We start from the raw sequence: 16,333 nt of genomic DNA, 5'->3' as shown, positions 1-16,333 counted from the left end.
TGGCAAACCATGGTGTACTGTGTGCTTCAGAAACTATGGACAGCTTGGAGGGGCCCCTGAGAGTCTCCTGGTTCATGAGTCAAAGTTCTATTGCCCCTGCCAATAAGAGTGGCTGGTTCCATAATGTGGGTCTTTAATTTCACCCTCTAGGGTCTGACTTATCTTCACAACCAGGGGAAGATCCATAGAGACATCAAGGTAATAACAGATCAAAACTTGGGGCAGGGCCTAGGCAAAGCAAAACACTTATTTGTGCAGTGCTCATGGGGCAAGATTCTTAGCTACTGCAGCTTTTGTTTTTTACTCCTTGCCGGGAAATACGCGAGACAGCGAAGGCTGCTTCGAACACAGAAAGGGCGCCGTTTCCCTCCTGAAAGTGAAACGGACTGTAAGCAAGGTCTGTGAGTGTGGCCCTGGGATGGCCACACTTGTTTTAAATCATCACAGCTGTGTTTACTGAACCGCCACCTTCCCATTTGCATTCTCGAAGCATGTAAACATTAACTGCAAAATGAACCCCACGGTGACGGAACATGGATAAAGTCAGATTTTTAAAAGCAGCAACAGTGGCTGGTAGTCGTGGCAGGTCTCTGGCAGTGATGTCAGAGAGGCTCTCGGGAGAGGCAGAAAGGCCCCTGGCTGTCATTGGCCGGGCTGCTGTGACGCTGCAGAGGGGGCGGGGCGGTCGGAAGGTCCTAAGGCAGGCATGGCCAAACTTGGCCCTCCAGATGTTTTGGGACTACAACTCCCATCATCCCTAGCTAACAGGACCAGCGGTCAGGGATGATGGTAATTGTAGTCCCAAAACATCTGGAGGGCCAAGTTTGGCGGTGCCTGTACTAAGGAAACAAGGGGACAGGATCTAGGGAAAGAAGGGAGAGGACGTGAAGGGCGTTTGACAAGTAGAACAGAGTGACATGAAGAGGAAGTAACTCAGAGGAACAATGAGAAACTCTGATATAGGAAGGAAAACCAGGTCATAAAATGTGCAAGCTGTAGTTCACCTGGTTGTTAGGGAAATAAAAAACTTAACATGTGGGGAATTCCTACCCTTAAAGTATGGGGAAGAGCACTGCGTGGAACCCCACTTCAACTGACTGCCTCTAAAGGCAGTGTGGTGCAGTGGTTAGTGTCAGGCTAGGACCTGGGAGCTGAGGCTCCAATACTTTGAGAAGAGAAGACTCCCTGGAAAAGACCCTGATGCTGGGAAAGATGGAGGGCACAAGGAGAAGGGGACGACAGAGGACGAGATGGTTGGACAGTGTTCTCAAAGTTACCAGCATGAGTTTGACCAAACTGCAAGAGGCAGTGGAAGACAGGAATGCCTGGCATGCTCTGGTCCAGGGGGTCACGAAGAGTCGGACACGACTAAAAGACTAAGCAACAACAACAACAACAGGACCTGGGAGAGACCTGGGTTCAAATCACCCCACTCGGCTATGAAGCTCAGTGGACCTTGGGCTGCGTCACTCACTCTCAGCTTAACCTCCCTCACAGGGTTCTTGTGGGGGTGAAATGAGGAGGGGGAAGAGAACCATTTACCCCCACCTTAAGCTCTTTGGATGAAAAAGGTGGGATAGAAATAAATTATTTCCCCCTCTGTCGCTTCACATTTCAGGGAGCCAATGTTCTCCTCAACGACCACGGGGAAGTCAAGCTGGGTAGGTCTCACCATGTGTTTTAAGATTACCAGATCTGCCCCAGGGTCAAATCTAAATTTGCCAGGGTCGTGTGTTAAAGGGGATGGGAATTATAGGTCTGCGAGGGGTAAACTATAGTTCCCAAGATTCCTGGGGTGCTTTAAATGTACTATAACAATATGAAAATAAAGGGGTTGCATCTCCAACACTGTTCCAACTCAGAGTAGACCCGCTGAAATTAATTGCCACGACTCACTCAGGTCCAGACATTGCAGTGGGTTTACTCTGAGTAAAACTTAGTGGGACAGACTCCTAACGTATTAAAATCAGTTAAGAGTTATTTATTTATGACCAGAAGGAGATTGGGAGGTGGGGCTTGTGGGTTTTCTTAAAACCCCACGTTACCTTTCCCCAGAATTTGAGCACTGTCCACATTAGCTGGTCCTCATTCTTCCATTTCTGTTTCTTCCATCCTGCATTCCAGCGGATTTCGGAATCTCAGCTCAGCTCAGCGCCACCTTTGCCCGGAGAATGTCCTTCATAGGGACCCCTTACTGGTAAAAAGGACCAGCTGTTTGGTGGGGGTGGGTGTCGGAGGTGGGTGTGTCATCAACTGGCTTTTCAGAATGGGGGGCGTCTAGATTTCAAGGCAATGGGCTGCAGGGAGAGGGGAGTATTCCTCAACCAGCCCACCAGTGCTTCCCTCTGTTGATGCATCCATATTTCTCAACCTGGGCTACAGCCTCCATCAATCCCAGATGTCCTGGTCAATCGTAGAGTTGGAAGGCACCCCCTGCAATACAGGAATCTCAACTCAAGCATCCGTGACAGATGGCAACCCAACCTCTGTTTACAAAACCTCCAAGGAAGGAGAGTCCACAATCTCCCCGACGGAGTTCATTCCACTGTCGAACGGCTGTTACTGTCAGAAAGTTCTTTCTGATGTTTAGTCGGAATCTCCTCCTTCTTGGTAATTTGAATCCATAGGTTTGAGTCCTGCCCTCTGGAGCAGGGGAAAACAAGCACGCTCCCTCTTCCAGGTGACAGCCCTTTAGATAACTGAAGATGGCTGGCGTATCACCTCTCAGGCTCCTCTTTACCAGACTAAACATACTGAAATATACTCAGAGTCCTGCAGTGATTTCATGCTCTTTATTTCAGCTTGTAAAACAGTGATTCCTTTCCTCTCCCCTTATATACATTATTTACACAATGAGTCCCGTCTGATTGGCTGATCAACTTCCTCCTGGAGCCTGATTGGTCTTCTCCTGCAAACCAATCAGTTGTTGCATTCTAGGATCCTAACTGCCTATTGTTCTAGGGTCCAAGCTTAGTACACAACACATACCCGGCTCCTTCAACCATTCCTCATAAGGCTTGGTTTCCAGACCTTTGATCATCTTGGTCTCCCTCCTTTGCACACCTTCCAGCTTGTCAATTTCCTTCTTAAAGGGACGATGGGAGTTGTAGTCCAAAAAGCACCTAGAGGGCACTGGGTCAAGGAGGGCTGCGGGTGGCATGCAATGGAAGGCGGGTGGCCTTTCATTGAAGTTGTGGTGAGTCCCTCCTTGTGCATGTTTTCCAGGATGGCCCCAGAGGTGGCGGCCGTGGAACTCAAGGGCGGGTACAACGAACTGTGTGACGTTTGGTCCGTGGGGATCACCGCTATTGAGCTGGCGGAGCTTCAGCCCCCCCTGTTTGACGTACACCCTCTGCGGTGAGTTGCATATCCCCTCCCTTCTCTCTCTGGGCTGGGGGAGGTGGCTCAGGGCAACCACCTTGGTGCCAATGATTTAATTGGGGGTTGTCTGAACATGAAGTGAGATCTCGAAAACCTGGGGGGTGTGGTGGTCAGGTGGGATTGCTATGATGAATTATGAAAAAAATGTAGCAAGCCATTGTGTCAGCAATGAACACATTGCTTGGACTGGGCTTGAGCCATTTGACATGATTTCTGATCGAATCCCACAAGCCTCTGCCATTTTCTTTCTGCCTGACAGTCACGTATAGCATTTTACACAGACCAGTTGCTTCACCAGGCATCCTGGGCCATAAGGATAGAAGGTAGCTTTGATGTAGATTTTGTTAATCTTTAGGTAGATCTTAAGGGCTAGGAAAGGGAGGGGGTGGCGCTGTGAGTTAAACCACAGAGCCTAGGACTTGCTGATCAGGAGGTCAGAGGTTTGAATCCCGCGACGGGGTGAGCTCCCGTTGCTCGGTCCCTGCTCCTGCCAACCTAGCAGTTCGAAAGCACGTCAAAGTGCAAGTAGATAAATAGGTACCACTCCGGCGGGAAGGTGAACGGCGTTTCCGTGCGCTGCTCTGGTTTGCCAGAAGCGGCTTAGTCATGCTGGCCACATCACCCGGAAGCTGTACGCCGGCTCCCTTGGCCAATAAAGCGAGATGAGCACCGCAACCTCAGAGTCGGTCATGACTGGACCTAATGGTCAGGGTCCCTTTACCTTTTAAGGGCCAGGAAACGAGTTCACAAGGAGATGGTAAATACTATCTTCCATTGCCATTGTTTATGACATCCTGGGTTTGCTAAATGCATTCCTCCTTGATTCCTGTTTTATTAACCTAAAATATGTATGCATGTAGTCTTTGTAGTTAAAAGGATTTCTCTGATCTAACTTTGTACCCACGTGGTAGGTGTTTTTGAAATGCTTAGAGGAAATCTGATTGGTTCTACGAGTGCTGTGTTAAAAGTTCTCTTGTTAATAAAAGGGACCTGGGCCGGGGTGTGACAGATTATTATTTGCACTTCCTCCCAGAGTCTTGCTGGCCAAGCCTCGTGTGTATTTTATTAATCAGGGTCCAATCCTTCCTCGCCTTCGGAACACAACAGGGTGTGTGTGTGATGCTGCTGAATAAGAATTGGTGTCTGACAATGTTGGATGGGCAGGGCTTCAAACTAGGTACTTGCCTCTCCCTGTGACTAGCAGAATAAATTATGCAAAATAAAGGGCGGTCGTGCGGAATTCATGCCAGCAACAGAACCCAGCTTTTGTGGGTGCAGAATTCAAGAAGGCAAGCACGAGGCAAGAAGCCTGCTCATGAGCAGAGAAGGGTAGGCTTATCTCCTTGTCCCACCTCACAGGGTCCTGGTGCTGATGACAAAAAGCGGCTACCAGCCCCCCAAGCTCAAGGACAAAGCCCAGTGGTAAGTCCAATTACATGCTCAACAATTGCAGGATTGCGGCGAGGGCGAACGACCTGAGGAGTGCAGCACGTTCCGCGTTATGATTAAGATTATTTATTCAGTTTATCAGCTGCTGGTCACCCAAAGGTCTCCAAGTGACTTATAGCACAATGAAAGCATAAATATGAATATTCCACGCCACCCCAATCCCCACAGTAGTGTGAGATTTCAGGTGCCCGTGTTTCCTCTGGAAAGAAGGCACAGCAGAGACGGTGGTGTCCTTATGATATATGGTATTATTTACACATACAGTGGTACCTCGGTTTACGAACTTAATCCATTCCGGAAGACTGTTCTTAAGCCAAAGCCGTTCTTAAATTGAGGCGTGCTTTCCGTAATGAGGCCTCACACCACCACTGCCCTTCCACCATTCAACTTCTGTTCGTAGACCGAGATAAAGATCACTAACCAGAACACTACAGTTACAGATAGGTAGCCGTGTTGGTCTGCCATAATCAAAATAAAAAAAATCCTTCCAGTAGCACCTTTAAGACCAACTAAGTTAGTTCTTGGTATGAGCTTTCGTGTGCAAGCACACTTCTTCAGATACACACAGAACACTACAGTCATACCTCATGTTATGTTTGCTTCATGTTACTTTTTTCAGGTTGTGTCCCGCGGCAGCCCGGAAGTACCGGAAAGGGTTACTTCCGGGTTTCGCCGCTCACACATGCACAGAAGCGCCAAATTGTTCCGCGCAGATACGGTGCTTCAGGTTGCGGGCTTTTCATGTTGCGAACGGGCCTCCGGAATGGATCCCTTTTGCAACCAGAGGTACCACTGTACTTCCGGTTTTGCGGAGTTCATATACCGAATAGTTCGTAAACAGCGCTGTTCTTAAACCGAGGTACCACTGTATATTCAACCTTGGTCCTTCTTGTGCTTTGCCCCTCTCACTTTTCAGCTTGCAAAAGGGACACTTTTTTCCCTGTTTGCTTATCTCATCACCCGCTGCAATTCTGGAAGCTTCCCCCTTCTGGTATTCACTTTCGCTAATTACCCAGAACTCAGGGTGGGGACTCCACACTCTGAGAAGGCTTTCACTGATGGGTTAATGACGGGCCATCGTCTTCTTTTGTCCTCCTAATGACCCACGGTTTGTTAGCATAAGCAGAGCCCAGGGATTTCCATGCTTGGTAGTTTAGTCAGCTCTTTTTTTTTTTAATTAATATTTATTAAAGTTTCAGAAAAAATAAAATCACATTAATAAACAAGAGAAATTTGAAAAGAAAAAAGAAAGATACACAATAGAAAATACAAAATACAAAATACAAGAAGATAAAAAAAGAAAAAAAAACAGTTAAAAACAATTCCGTCTTTTCATAACTTCTTTTACATTTACTTGTTTCCCGGACTTCCTCATACCTCCCTCTTTTGTATTCCAATTCAATTTGTTTGTCCAGCAATTCCTTTCCCTCCTTTTTAATCCCAATCCTTAATCTTAATATAATATAACATTAAATTTTTACCTATTAAAAACCAATTTTCCATTCTTTTAACCTTTTTAATCCTAATCCTTAATCTTGATCTATATATAACTTTAAAATCTGTACAGCTAGAAGCCGCTTAATTTGGTAGTTTAGTCAGCTCTTGATTCATTCTAATGTTTTCCTGACTCCCGAGAATTACAGGTGGCTTGCACCCACAAACTCTGGCACCTGGAGGCCTTTAACAATATATTATACCATAACAGTCGCAGGAAACTTTGACAGCAGACTAGTGAAAAACAACAACAACAACATTCTTAGTCTGTCAGAAGTCTGGGAAAAACAGACCAGCTTTTACTCAGGGGTCAGCAAACTTTTTCAACAGGGGGCCAGTCCACTGTCTCTCAGACCTTGTGGGGGCCTGGACTATATTTTGAAGGGGAAAAAATGAATGAATTCCTACGCCCCACAAATAACCCAGAGATGCATTTTAAATAAAAGCACACATTCTACTCATGTAAAAACATACTGATTCCTGCACTGTCCATGGGCCAGATTTAGAAGGCAATTGGGCAGGATCCGGCCCCTGGGCCTTAGTTTGCCTACCCATGCTTTACATGGCACTGAAAAGAAAGCAAGGAAGGTGCTAGGCAGACCTTCAGCAGAGACAGACCTTCTCCTCAGAGAGCTACAATTCCCAGTGTTCCCTGAAGAAAGGGATTGCTTATCAAACCGTTCTGGGAACTGTAGCTCTCTTGAGGGGAAAAGGGAATCCATAACAACTCTCAGCACTCTTAACGAACTACACTTCCTAGAATTCTTTGCAGGAAGTGGTATGACATTGCTTTAAATCATAGCTGTCAAGCGTCCCTTATTTGGCGGGACAGTCCCTTATCCCAGCGCCATGTCCCACTGCTGTTCCTTATTGATGATGTCCCTTAAATAAGCTACTGAAGGTAATGGGGCCCTTTCTAGGTCCAGCTGTCCTTTGTCAACAACAAATTGTTGCTGTTTTTTTTGTGTTGAATATATGCTATATGGTAATTTATGGACCTAATAGGTATCTAAAGCCATTTGCATGCAACAAAATATGTATTTTATCAAAGTAATTGTTGATCCCTTATTTTCGAGGCTGCTGGTCCCTTATTTTCAAATCTGTAAGTTGACAGCTATGTTTTAAATGCATAGAGTAAATAGGGGCCGTGAGTCGGAGCTTACAGCCATAAACTCTCCTTGACCATGGGTGCTCCTGTCCCCACAGGAGTCAGGCCTTTCACCACTTTGTCAAGGTGACGCTGACCAAGAATCCGAAAAAGCGTCCCACTGCCTCCAAAATGCTGACCGTAAGTATCCCAGTCGCCTCCCCTCCCTTCTCCGTTCATGAGGGAGGGGTAGGTTTTGTAATCAGCTTCCCGCTAAAACAACACATCGAAGGTGGCTTAAAAGCCTTCTAAATGTGCATGGAGGTGGGTGGGTGGGTATAACCACACCAGGTACAGTCTTCGTTTCAAGTTTCTCTTGCACTGCAGAAGAGGCAAGCTGTACTTTGCGACACCTAAGTGGCTTGCCTCTTCGGCATAATGTCGGAAGCTATAAATATGGCTATCTCCCTCTCCACCTGCCGTGGCTCTTGTCCAAGGATGGATTCCAGCTATCTCCAACTCACCCCTTCCTTTCACCAGCACCAGCTAGTTTCCCAAGAAAGGCTCAGCCGCAGCCTGACCCTCGAGCTCCTGGAGAAACTGCGCAACCCTGACAAACTTTCCAGCTGCAGAGGCGAGCCGGATGAAGAGGAGCAAGAGGTGAGAGCTGATGGGACGAGGTTGCAGAATGAGACCCCTGTTTTCCCCACATGTATGTTGCAGTTTCGCTATAAAGCCAATTGACACCGGTCTGTATTATGGATGCAACAAACAGCTGAGGGTTTCTGTTCTGAAGCGAAACATCTCTATTTGCAACTGCGGAAAAGCGTCCCGAAAGCAAACTGGTTTTCTGAACAATGTGTTGCGCGGTTAAGCCACTTAATGCAGGAAGGATGAACTGTGTGAAATAGTCAGTTGTGCAATAGCAAGCCGGCCAGCATTGAGATGGGTAACAAAGATGGACTGGCAAAGGGCAATGTCTCCCGAGGCCAAAAATGGCACTAGGTGATGACCCCTGCTCTTGGGGTTATACAGCAGAAAACACACACTAACAACCCCTCCCCAATACAATCTGTTTTCTTGACCACAGACACCCCCACCTCCAGTGCCCCGAAGAATTCGCTCCAGCCAACGGCAAGGTGTGACCTCACCGGGATGCACCAACTCCAGGGGTATGTCTGCCCCACTGCGCTCCTGCACAGGGGCCCCATTGCTTCTCTCTTGCCCCTTTGCATGCTGGGCTTGCACCCCCACTCCTCTCCAGACGGCCCTCCTGCAAGCTCCGCCCCACTTTCTGTCTCCACCCACCACGGAGTGACCCTTCTCAATAACTCCCTTCCTCTCATCTCATTGCAGCCCATGATTGCAGCCCAACGCTCAGGAACAGGCAGAGTCCGGAGTCCCCGAACTTCACGGTACCTCCTCACCCCTCCCTCCCTGTTCCAGTTGATACACAGCTATTGTCCCATTTGCTCCTCCAAAAGATATGGTTCTTTTATTTCAGGCATAGGCAAACTCTGCCCTCCAGATGTTTTGGGACTACAACTCCTATCATCCCTGACCACTGTTCCTGTGAGCTAGGGATGATGGGAGTTGTAGTCCCAAAACATCTGGACGGCCCAGTTTGCCTATGCCTGCTTTATTTAACCGCTTTGTATTTTATCCCCTAACGCTGGTACCAGAGGGTTGCTGGATTTATCTTTCTGGGGCTGGGCTTACACTGGGGAATTCGATCTCTCCATCACCCCTGGCTGGCCACGTTTGTTAGGTTTGATCTATGAAAACCCCCTTCGCAGTGTGGTTCGGCCCAGCACTTTGAAAGCAGCTTCCTGTGACCCAAGGGTGAGTCTCACTGCAAACACCTTCCAAGCACTATTTGGGAGAGCGCTTTGAAAAGGAGCTTCTGAGCTCCTGACACAAATGGCAGTGGCTGAGCTTTGTGAACCACCTCTGGAAATAAGTGCTGTCTTGCAGGAAGCGCTGTGGTCTAAACCACTGAACCTCTTGGGCTTGCTGATCAGAAGGTTGGCGGTTCGAATCCCCGCGACGGGGTGAGCTCCCGTTGCTCTGTCCCAGCTCCTGCCAACCTAGCAGTTCGAAAGCATCCCAGTGCAAGTAGATAAATAGGTACCATTGCGGTGGGAAGGTAAACAGTGTTTCCATGCGCTCTGATTTCCATCACGTTGTCCCGTTGGGCCAGAAGGGGTTTAGTCATGTTATTTATATGCTGCCCATCTGACTGGGTTGCCCCAGTCACTGTGGGCAGCTTCCAACAAAATATTGAAACATCAACACTGCTGCCACCCCTGCCACCATCGTGGGTCCTCCTTTGAAGACCGGTTCCTCCAGTCTTTGCTTTCTGTTTGCAGGAAATCTCTGCGGATTCTGGATATTGTACTGGCAGCCACCTCTATGGCGCTGCATTTGTCAGTAGGTAAGGGTGCTACTTTTATATTCCTGTTGTCTTTGTCCATGGAGTTTTCTTGGCAGGGATACTGGAATGGCTTGCCGGTTCCTGCTCCAGGTGGATCACGTTTGGTCAAAACTCTCCACTATGACCTGTCCATCTTGGGTGGCCCTGCACGGCATAGCTCATAGCTTCTCTGAGTTATTCAAGCCCCTTCACCACGGCAATGCAGTGATCCATGAAGGGGAGGCAGTGATCTATGAAGGGGGATCACTTCATTCCCAGTAGTGATGTATGGAAGTGAGAGCTGGACCATAAAGAAGGCTGATCGCCGAAGAATTGATGCTTTTGAATTATGGTGCTGGAGGAGACTCTTGAGAGTCCCATGGACTGCAAGAAGATCAGACCTCTCCATTCTGAAGGAAATCAGCCCTGACTGCTCACTGGAAGGACAGATCCTGAAGCTGAGGCTCCAATACTTTGGCCACTTCATGAGAAGAGAAGACTCCCTGGAAAAGACCCTGATGTTGGGAAAGATGGAAGGCACAAGGAGAAGGGGACGACAGAGGAGGAGATGGTGGGACAGTGTTCTCGAAGCTACCAGCATGAGTTTGACCAAACTGCGGGAGGCAGTGGAAGAGAGGAGGGCCTGGCGTGCTCTGGTCCAGGGGGTCACAAAGAGGCGGACACGGCTAAACGACTAAACAACAACAACAAGGGTGCTACTGCAATTATTATTATTACCATTGCTTTATGAATTGCCTTCTAAACCACCGTCTCAAGGCGATTTCCACCTAAAAATAATTTAGAAGAGCTAAAAATGCGAAAAAAAGCAAATACATTTAAAAACGAGGCTGAGACTCTGACACTCGTGATCTAGACCCTTTTATCCAGCTGGATCACTGCCTTGCTGTGGCGAAGGGGCTTGAATAACTCAGAGAAGCTATGAGCTACGCCGTGCAGGACCACCACGCTCTAGCCAATCCCATTCTACAGCCTTATATCTTGCTTCCGTTTCCTTTATAGGGAGGATTCAGCAGACTCAGACCACGATTACGACGACGTGGATGTGTAAGTGGCAGAGTCTCTCTGTCTCCCTTTGAGGGTACAACCAGTTTTGGAGTTATACTACAAAGCGTTAGGAGCACGTCAGGTTGGCAAAAGTTCCAGCAGGGTTTAGGAACCAGGAGGTTGAGGCAAATGCTTCCCCAAAGGGTTGGATAGATGAGCTCCAAGCATTTCTTTAACCTACCATTAGCAAAACCCTTAACCCAGGGGTCAGCAAACTTTTTCAGCAGGGAGCCAGTCCACTCTCCCTCAGACCATGTGGAGGGCCGGACTATATTTTTTTTTGGGGGGGGGAGAATGAATTCCTATGCCCCACAAATAACCCAGAGATGCATTTTATATAAAAGCACACATTCTACTCATGTAAAATGGCCTCGGTCCTGTATACCTGAAGGAGCGTCTCCACTCCCATCGTTCAGCCCGGACACTGAGATCCAGCGCCGAGGGCCTCCTGGCGGTTCCCTCATTGTGAGAAGTGAGGTTACAGGGAACCAGACAGAGGGCCTTCTTGGTAGTGGCGCCCGCCCCGTGGAATGCCCTCCCTTCAGAAGGAAATAAGCAGCTATCCTATCTTTAAAAGACATCTGAAGGCAGCCCTGTTTAGGGAAGTTTTTAATATTTAATGCTGTATTGTTTTTAACACTCAATTGGGAGCCGGCCAGAGTGGCTGGGGAAACTCAGCCAGATGGGCGGGGTATAAATAAATTATTATTATTATTAATTATTATTATTATTATTATTATTATTATTATTAAAACACAAGGCAGGCCCCACAAATAACCCAGAGATGCATTTTAAATAAAAGGACACATTCCACTCATGCGAAAACACGCTGATTCCCGGACCACCCGCGGGCCAGATTGAGAAGGCGATTGGGCTGGATCCGGCCCCCGGGCCTTAGTTTGTCTACCCATGCCTTAACAAAGTACCCCTTTGTTGCTGTTGCTCTCCCAAGCCCGTCCTCTAACTCTTCTCTGTTTTCCTTCCTTTTGGGGGCACCTCTTAATGTTGGTCTTCCAGACCCAGCAGATACGATGCAAGCAGGTAACTCACTCCCCCAATGCGTTTTAAAATACAGGGTGGGCATTGGTGGGATTGCTACGATGCCATAAAATATTTGTGACTTACAGTTTGGAGGAAAAGGGAGCACTAGCTTCAGCTGTGAGCCGTTTGGCTGCTTTCTTCTTGGAGATGAGAGCCTGCCTTGGCTTCGCACATTTCATGGCAGTGATGGATCTTGCTAGCAGAACTTTGGCTGGGTTGGAGGGGAATAAAAGCAGGCAGCAGAATCTCAAACCCCCCCCCCCTGAAATGGATCCTTCCTTCTTTTTTTTGTGTGTAAATTTTATTAAGTTTTCTGTATTCCAATTTAAAATATGGTGGTACCTCAGGTCGCACACAGGATCCGTTCCAGAGCTCCGGTCGGATCCTGAGGTGTGCGTATCCACATTTCTGAAGAAATGTGCATGCACATGAAAGCTCATACCAATAACTAACTTAGTTGGTCTCTAAGGTGCTACTGGAAGGATTTTTTAAAATTTAATTTCATTTATTTTGTTTTGTTTTGACTACGGCAGACCAACACGACTACTTACTTGTAAAAAGGACTCTGTTTTGTTTTGTTTTTTGGGAAAAGTACTTTTAAACTCTCCCCCCCCCCCCATTTCATTATAAATTATTATTTCCTTTTTCCTTTCAGTGACATCTCAGGTGTCAATCTCCCACCTCCACTGCCCCCCAAGGTAAGTCACAGGACTAAGCCAAAGGAGCGATCCTTTTTTCCTTTCTTGCACATGTTAAGCAAAATCCACCACAGAGCTCTATTCTGAGAAGGAAGTGGGCAGTGTTAGATCAAGACAATGTGCCCTCCCCCCCAAAAAATTTGCTTCTACCCATTGCCACTTCTTGGAAGAAAACCAAATGCCCAGTTGACATACGCAAACACAGAGCCGTCTTAAGCATAGCCGGTGCTGTGGTGGAAAGATCCCTCCGGTGACCCACGCCCCCTTTCCCAGAGTTGTCGATCTTTTCCCAAGCCTCTGCGGGGATCGCTCTCCTTCCACGGAGGCTTGGGAAGCAAGCTGCACATCCGCCAGCCATATAGTACGTTTCCGAGCACAATTCAAAGTGTTGGTGCTGACCTTTAAAGCCCTAAATGGCCTCGGTCCAGTATACCTGAAGGAGCGTCTCCACCCCCATCATCCAGCCCGGACACTGAGGTCCAGCGCTGAGGGCCTTCTGGCGGTTTCCTCGCTGCAAGAAGTGAAGTTACAGGAAACCAGGCAGAGGGCCTTTTCGGTAGTGGCACCTTCCCTGTGGAACGCCCTCCCAGCGGATGTCAAGACAATAAACAACTATTTTACTTCTAAAAGACAACTGAAGGCAGCCCTGTTTAGGAAAGTTTTTAATGTCTGACGCTGTATTGTTTTTAATATTCGGTTGGAAGCTGCCCAGAGTGGCTGGGGAAACCCAACCAGATGGGTGGGGTATAAATAATAATTATTATTATAGTTGGTGGGGCGCAGCTTCCATTCTAAGCTTCTGCGGGGATCGCTCTCCTCCTGCAGAGGCTTGGGAGGCAAGCTGCACGCCCGCCACAGCTGGCGAGGCACAGCTGGCGGGCATGCAGGGAAAGGGGAGGCCGCCGGCAAAGCCGCGCAGCTCCCCCACTCGCTGGGGCACCCCTGAGAGACCGGCGCCCGGGTGCAACGCACCACTAAGCCCCAATGGAAAAGACGGCTCTGCGCAAACATCACCCTACCTTTCCAAGGCTGCCCCTGCTGAGGTCCAGAGGATATAAGAGGAGGATGCTGGATTAGGCCAATGGCCCACCTGGTCCAGCACCTTGCTCTCACTGTGATCAAGCAGGTGCCAGTGGAGAAACCCGCAACAGGACCTGAATGCAAGAGGAGCCTCACTTCCTGTGGTTTCCAGCAACTGGGAGAGCAAAGTCCTTTGCACATTGTCACAGTCCAGTTCACGGGCGATCAAAGTCCCGGCTGGGGACGTCGGGACCGGGGGCAAGATGGCGGGGTGGGAGCAGGAACGAGAGTCCAGAAGCCAGGAGTCAGGAAGCCAAGAGTCCAAGGGTCAGAGAACTGGGAGTCAAGAAGTCAGGGGTCCGAGGGTCAGGAAGCAAGGAGTCACAAAGTCAGGGGTCCGAGGGTCAAGAAGCAAGGAGTCACGAAGTCAGGGGTCCGAGGGTCAAGAAGCAAGGAGTCACGAAGTCAGGGGTCCGAGGGTCAAGAAGCAAAGAGTCCCAAAGTCAGGGGTCCGAGCATCAAGAAGCAAGGAGTCATGAAGTCAGGGGTCTGAGGATCAAGAAGCAAGGAGTCCCAAAGTCAGGGGTCCGAGGATCAAGAAGCAAGGAGTCCCAAAGTCAGGGGTCCGAGGATCAAGAAGCAAGGAGTCCCAAAGTCAGGGGTCCGAGGGTCAAGAAGCAAGGAGTCCCAAAGTCAGGGGTCCGAGGGTCAAGAAGCAAGGAGTCACGAAGTCAGGGGTCAGAGGATCAAGAAGCAAGGAGTCACAAAGTCAGGGGTCCGAGGGTCAGGAAGCAAGGAGTCCCAAAGTCAGGGGTCCGAGGGTCAGGAAGCAAGGAGTCCCAAAGTCAGGGGTCCGAGGGTCAAGAAGCAAGGAGTCACAAAGTCAGGGGTCCGAGGGTCAAGAAGCAAAGAGTCCCAAAGTCAGGGGTCCGAGGATCAAGAAGCAAGGAGTCACAAAGTCAGGGGTCCGAGGGTCAAGACGCAAGGAGTCACAAAGTCAGGGGTCCGAGGGTCAAGAAGCAAGGAGTCACGAAGTCAGGGGTCCGAGGGTCAGGAAGCAAGGAGTCACGAAGTCAGGGGTCCGAGGGTCAAGAAGCAAGGAGTCAAGGAACCAAACGCAGCAAGACAGGGAACGTGTTGCTGTGGCAAAGAGCCAAAGTGAAATGCTGACCTTATATCCCTTCCCAGCTCTTGCCACCAGGTGCAGTGAGTTACCGATCGGCCTCACCTGTGGGGCCGCGCCTTGCCTCTTCAGAACAAACTTAGGAAGGCCCCAATCCTGCAGAGTCCTATTGGGCACAGGGCCTGGCTCCTGCACGCACACCTGACACAAAGGAAGGGTAGGCCCTGAGGCTATTGGCATCCAGAGAGATCCCTCCGTTCAAAAGCTCCTCTTCTCCCTCTCGGGGCGAGCAGTGGCTTGGCTGGCTGAGAGAGGCATGGTTTATGTGGGGAAAGAAGGAAGGAGCATGGACATTAGCTGACCTCTGCCCTCTCTCTTCCCCTCGGCAGCCCAGGCTCCGGGTCTCGCCGGACGAGACGGCGGTGGAACGATCCATGCCAAGGTGCTCCCTCAAGCCCATACTCCGAGGACGGTGCTCCAGTGGGCCTGTGATGGGACGGGCTCCTCACCAGGCTATTCCAGTCGTGGCCCAGGCCTCCCACCTCAGCACCAGATCAGGTACAAGCTTCCCAAGGAAATTCAAAGAAACAGGAGACCCAACATTTGGGCACGCAAACCATTATCGTTGTTGTTGTTATTTGTATACTGACCTTCATCCATACCTCTCAGAGCAGTTCACAAGTAAAGATACAAGATAACCCTCCCCCCCCCCAAATTATAATTCCTGAAGGACCAGGAGCTCAGCCTGGGAGTCATTTTGGACTCACAGCTGTCCATGGAGGCGCAGGTCAATTCTGTGTCCAGGGCGGCTGTCTACCAGCTCCATCTGGTACGCAGGCTGAGACCCTACCTGCCCGCAGACTGTCTCGCCAGAGTGGTGCATGCTCTAGTTATCTCCCGCTTGGACTACTGCAATGCGCTCTACGTGAGGCTACCTTTGAAGGTGACCCGGAAACTACAACTAATCCAGAATACGGCAGCTAGACTGGTGACTGGGAGAGGCCGCCAAGACCATATAACACTGGTCTTGAAAGACCTGCATTGGCTCCCAGTACATTTCTGAGCACAATTCAAAGTGTTGGTGCTGACCTTTAAAGCCCTAAACGGCCTCGGTCCAGTATACCTGAAGGAGTGTCTCCACCCCCATCGTTCAGCCTGGACACTGAGGTCCAGCGCAGAGGGCCTTCTGGCGGTTCCCTCACTGCGAGAAGCCAAGTTATAGGGAACCAGGCAGAGGGCCTTCTCAGTAGTGGCACCTGCCTTGTGGAACGCCCTCCCACCAGATGTCAAAGAGAAAAACAACTACCTGACATTTAGAAGACATCTTAAGGCAGCCCTATTCAGGGACGTTTGTAATGTGTGACATTTCAATGCATTTTTAATCTTTGTTGGAAGCCGCCCAGAGTGGCTGGGGAGACCCAGCCAGATGGGCGGGGTACAAATAATAAATTGTAGTATTATTATTATTATAAAAATAAGAATGAAAACAAACCAATGATCCCCACTCCCACAAACACAATTTAAAAGGGCATTGGATGTTAATCAGCCAAAGTCCTCGCTGA

General features: G+C 49.1%; 1 protein-coding gene across 2 annotated transcripts in view; it reads left to right on the top strand.

Moving 5' to 3' along the window:
• Nucleotides 1-16,333, top strand: part of MAP4K1 (mitogen-activated protein kinase kinase kinase kinase 1) — a 70,488-nt gene that overhangs the window by 29,411 nt on the left and 24,744 nt on the right. The window contains exons 6-19 of one of the 2 annotated variants that reach the window (XM_081018695.1): nt 151-198; nt 1,619-1,661; nt 2,125-2,197; nt 3,226-3,357; nt 4,741-4,803; nt 7,531-7,612; nt 7,952-8,071; nt 8,502-8,583; nt 8,768-8,826; nt 9,781-9,845; nt 10,845-10,889; nt 11,907-11,930; nt 12,586-12,628; nt 15,161-15,329. In XM_081018695.1, the coding sequence (XP_080874821.1) occupies nt 151-198; nt 1,619-1,661; nt 2,125-2,197; nt 3,226-3,357; nt 4,741-4,803; nt 7,531-7,612; nt 7,952-8,071; nt 8,502-8,583; nt 8,768-8,826; nt 9,781-9,845; nt 10,845-10,889; nt 11,907-11,930; nt 12,586-12,628; nt 15,161-15,329 (1,048 nt within the window). The remainder of the gene's footprint in view (nt 1-150; nt 199-1,618; nt 1,662-2,124; nt 2,198-3,225; nt 3,358-4,740; nt 4,804-7,530; nt 7,613-7,951; nt 8,072-8,501; nt 8,584-8,767; nt 8,827-9,780; nt 9,846-10,844; nt 10,890-11,906; nt 11,931-12,585; nt 12,629-15,160; nt 15,330-16,333) is intronic. The other variant, XM_081018696.1, reaches the window with a different exon arrangement.

The sequence above is a fragment of the Podarcis pityusensis genome (assembly GCF_964106645.2).
Source record: "Podarcis pityusensis genome assembly, chromosome: 8".
Taxonomy (NCBI): Eukaryota; Metazoa; Chordata; class Lepidosauria; order Squamata; family Lacertidae; genus Podarcis; species Podarcis pityusensis.
This window is presented reverse-complemented; position numbering and strand designations above follow the sequence as displayed.